Source organism: Lipotes vexillifer, unplaced genomic scaffold, assembly GCF_000442215.2.
Source record: "Lipotes vexillifer unplaced genomic scaffold, Lipotes_vexillifer_v1.1 scaffold428, whole genome shotgun sequence".
NCBI lineage: Eukaryota > Metazoa > Chordata > Mammalia > Artiodactyla > Lipotidae > Lipotes > Lipotes vexillifer.
The window spans coordinates 1,172,158-1,174,288 of record NW_006781879.1 but is presented as its reverse complement, the minus strand read 5'-3'; the positions used below and the strand labels follow the sequence as shown (position 1 = coordinate 1,174,288).

The 2,131-nt window shown below is 55.3% G+C and overlaps 1 protein-coding gene across 1 annotated transcript in view; it reads right to left on the bottom strand.

Moving 5' to 3' along the window:
- SOX4 (SRY-box transcription factor 4) overlaps nt 1-589 on the bottom strand; it is a 1,403-nt gene extending 814 nt beyond the window's left edge. Inside the window, exon 1 of the mRNA XM_007454854.1 lies at nt 7-589. Coding sequence (XP_007454916.1) covers nt 7-589 — 583 coding nt within the window. The remainder of the gene's footprint in view (nt 1-6) is intronic.
- Nucleotides 590-2,131: the final 1,542 nt, after the last annotated feature.

The window sequence follows — 2,131 nt, the reverse complement described above, 5'->3', positions numbered from 1 at the left end:
TTTTCTGTGCGGTTTTGGAGTTGGCGCCGCCGCCGGTCGCGCCGCCGCCTCCTCCCCCCGCGTTGCCGCTCCCGCCACCGCCGCCGCCCCCGTGGCCGCCCCCGCCGCTGCCACCGACCTTGTCGCCCTTCTCCCCCAGCTTGGAGGAGGAGGCGGCCGAGGAGCCGGAGTTGGCGTTGCCGGACTTCACCTTCTTCCTGGGCCGGTACTTGTAGTCGGGGTAGTCAGCCATGTGCTTGAGACGCAGCCGCTCCGCCTCCCGAATGAAAGGGATCTTGTCGCTGTCTTTGAGCAGTTTCCAGCGTTTGCCCAGCCGCTTGGAGATCTCGGCGTTGTGCATGTCGGGCGACTGCTCCATAATCTTGCGCCGCTCGATCTGCGACCACACCATGAAGGCGTTCATGGGCCTCTTGATGTGCCCGCTCGGCGTCTTGCACCAGCTCGGGTCGTCGGCCTTGCCGCCCGTGGAAGCGGTGGAGCCGGGAGTGGGGGAGGAGGCGATGCCCAGCTCGAGGCCGGCGCCCGAGTCCGAGCTCTCGCCGGCCAGCAGCGCTTCCGTGTTCTCGGCGTTGTTGGTTTGCTGCACCATGGCCCCGGCTCGGCGGGCGCCCACGCGCGCTCACACCCTTGCGGCGGCCGCGGCGCAATCGCCGGGCCCTCCCGGCTCCCGGGGCCAAGCGCACGCCGAGTTGGGGGACGCGCGCGGCGGCCGAGCGGTCGGCTCAACTCCCGGCCGGGGCGGAGGTGGGCGAAGAGAGAAAAGTCTCCAAAAGATGCGGGGCGGGAGTACTCCGCCTCTTGCAGAGGAGTTATAGTTCCCAGGCTGGAGAGTCTCCCTCCCTCTCTCTCTCGCTCTTCTCTCTCACCGCGCCGCAGTTTGCGCTGTCTCTCGGCTCCTGAGTCCTGGAGACCGTGCTAAAGTGGAGAGGAGTTTCTTGAATGCTGGTTGCTGAAGCTTCGAATGCAAGTTTTTCGCCGCCTCCCAGGCAAGTCTGTTTTTTTTTTTTTTCCTTCCCCTAAAGCGGTTGATTCCAGTTCACGAGCGCTCTCAGGAGCTCAGGAAAGCGACATAGTCTCTATCACTTAGTCCCTCTCCTACAATGCAAAGCAGAAAAGACTCTGGCTCCAGGACTCTCTGTGGGCGGAATCGGTACTGAGGAGTTTGTGCAATTATTTTGTTGCAAGGTAGGAAGCCAAAAAGCCTTCATGCAACAGACTGGCATGAATAAATGTATGTTTCCCCCTCCCTTCTGTAAGAAGGGAGCTGGTAATGGCAGAGTTCCTCCAATGCAGACTCTTAAAGAGCGTGGAAGAACTAGAGACCCGGGAGCGAAACAGGCCTCTTCCCCTCACACAGTTTCCCTTGCTGCAGCTTAGAGCAGACCCCAATTCCGCCTCGCGTCTCTTTATCCTTTCCCAGTCTTGGCCGCGGCCAATCAGCCGCTGTAACCAACGCTTCCTTGAGCCAAGCCCCTCCCCTGGGCTTCCCATTGGCTTGGAACCCGATGCAATAATAATCTCCGCGTGCAATGAGAAGCTCCAAATCTGACCTCATTCCAATTTACAGAGCAAACTTTTTAAAAGGGCTAGAAGTACAGCTGAGATTTCTGCTGCCTCTTTTCCTTTTTGCTGTGCGTGCCTGCGTGTGCGTGTGCGTGTGTGGTGTGTGGTGTGTGAAGAGGATGTTAATGCATGAAATTATTAAGGGGAGAGACGGAAATGTATTCTAACCATTATGTTCGATAACAAGGGGTTTAGAAGGGGGGGAAGGGTGAAATACTGTAAATGGAAGCTCTCTGCTTAAAAGCCAAGTGATTATTTTTATTAGTTCTTTTCAGTATTGGAATAAAGAATCAGCCTCTAGTGCAAAATCTGTTCCTCGGCTCCTTCATAAAGCCAAGGATGTAAAAGGGGGAGGGAAAGCCATGACAATAAATCAATAGATATTGAAAATCATTAAGAAAGCGGTACCTAGACACCTGTCATCACAGTTATTTTAACAATTCCAGGTACAACACAGATGTTGAAGTGTTGTGTAAATCCCTTCAGAGCTATTTTGGTACTGTTTGTGGAAGGCAGAGAAGAGAAATTTTTGCAATAATTACTTGCTCTCTTAACCAAACAAGGGTTA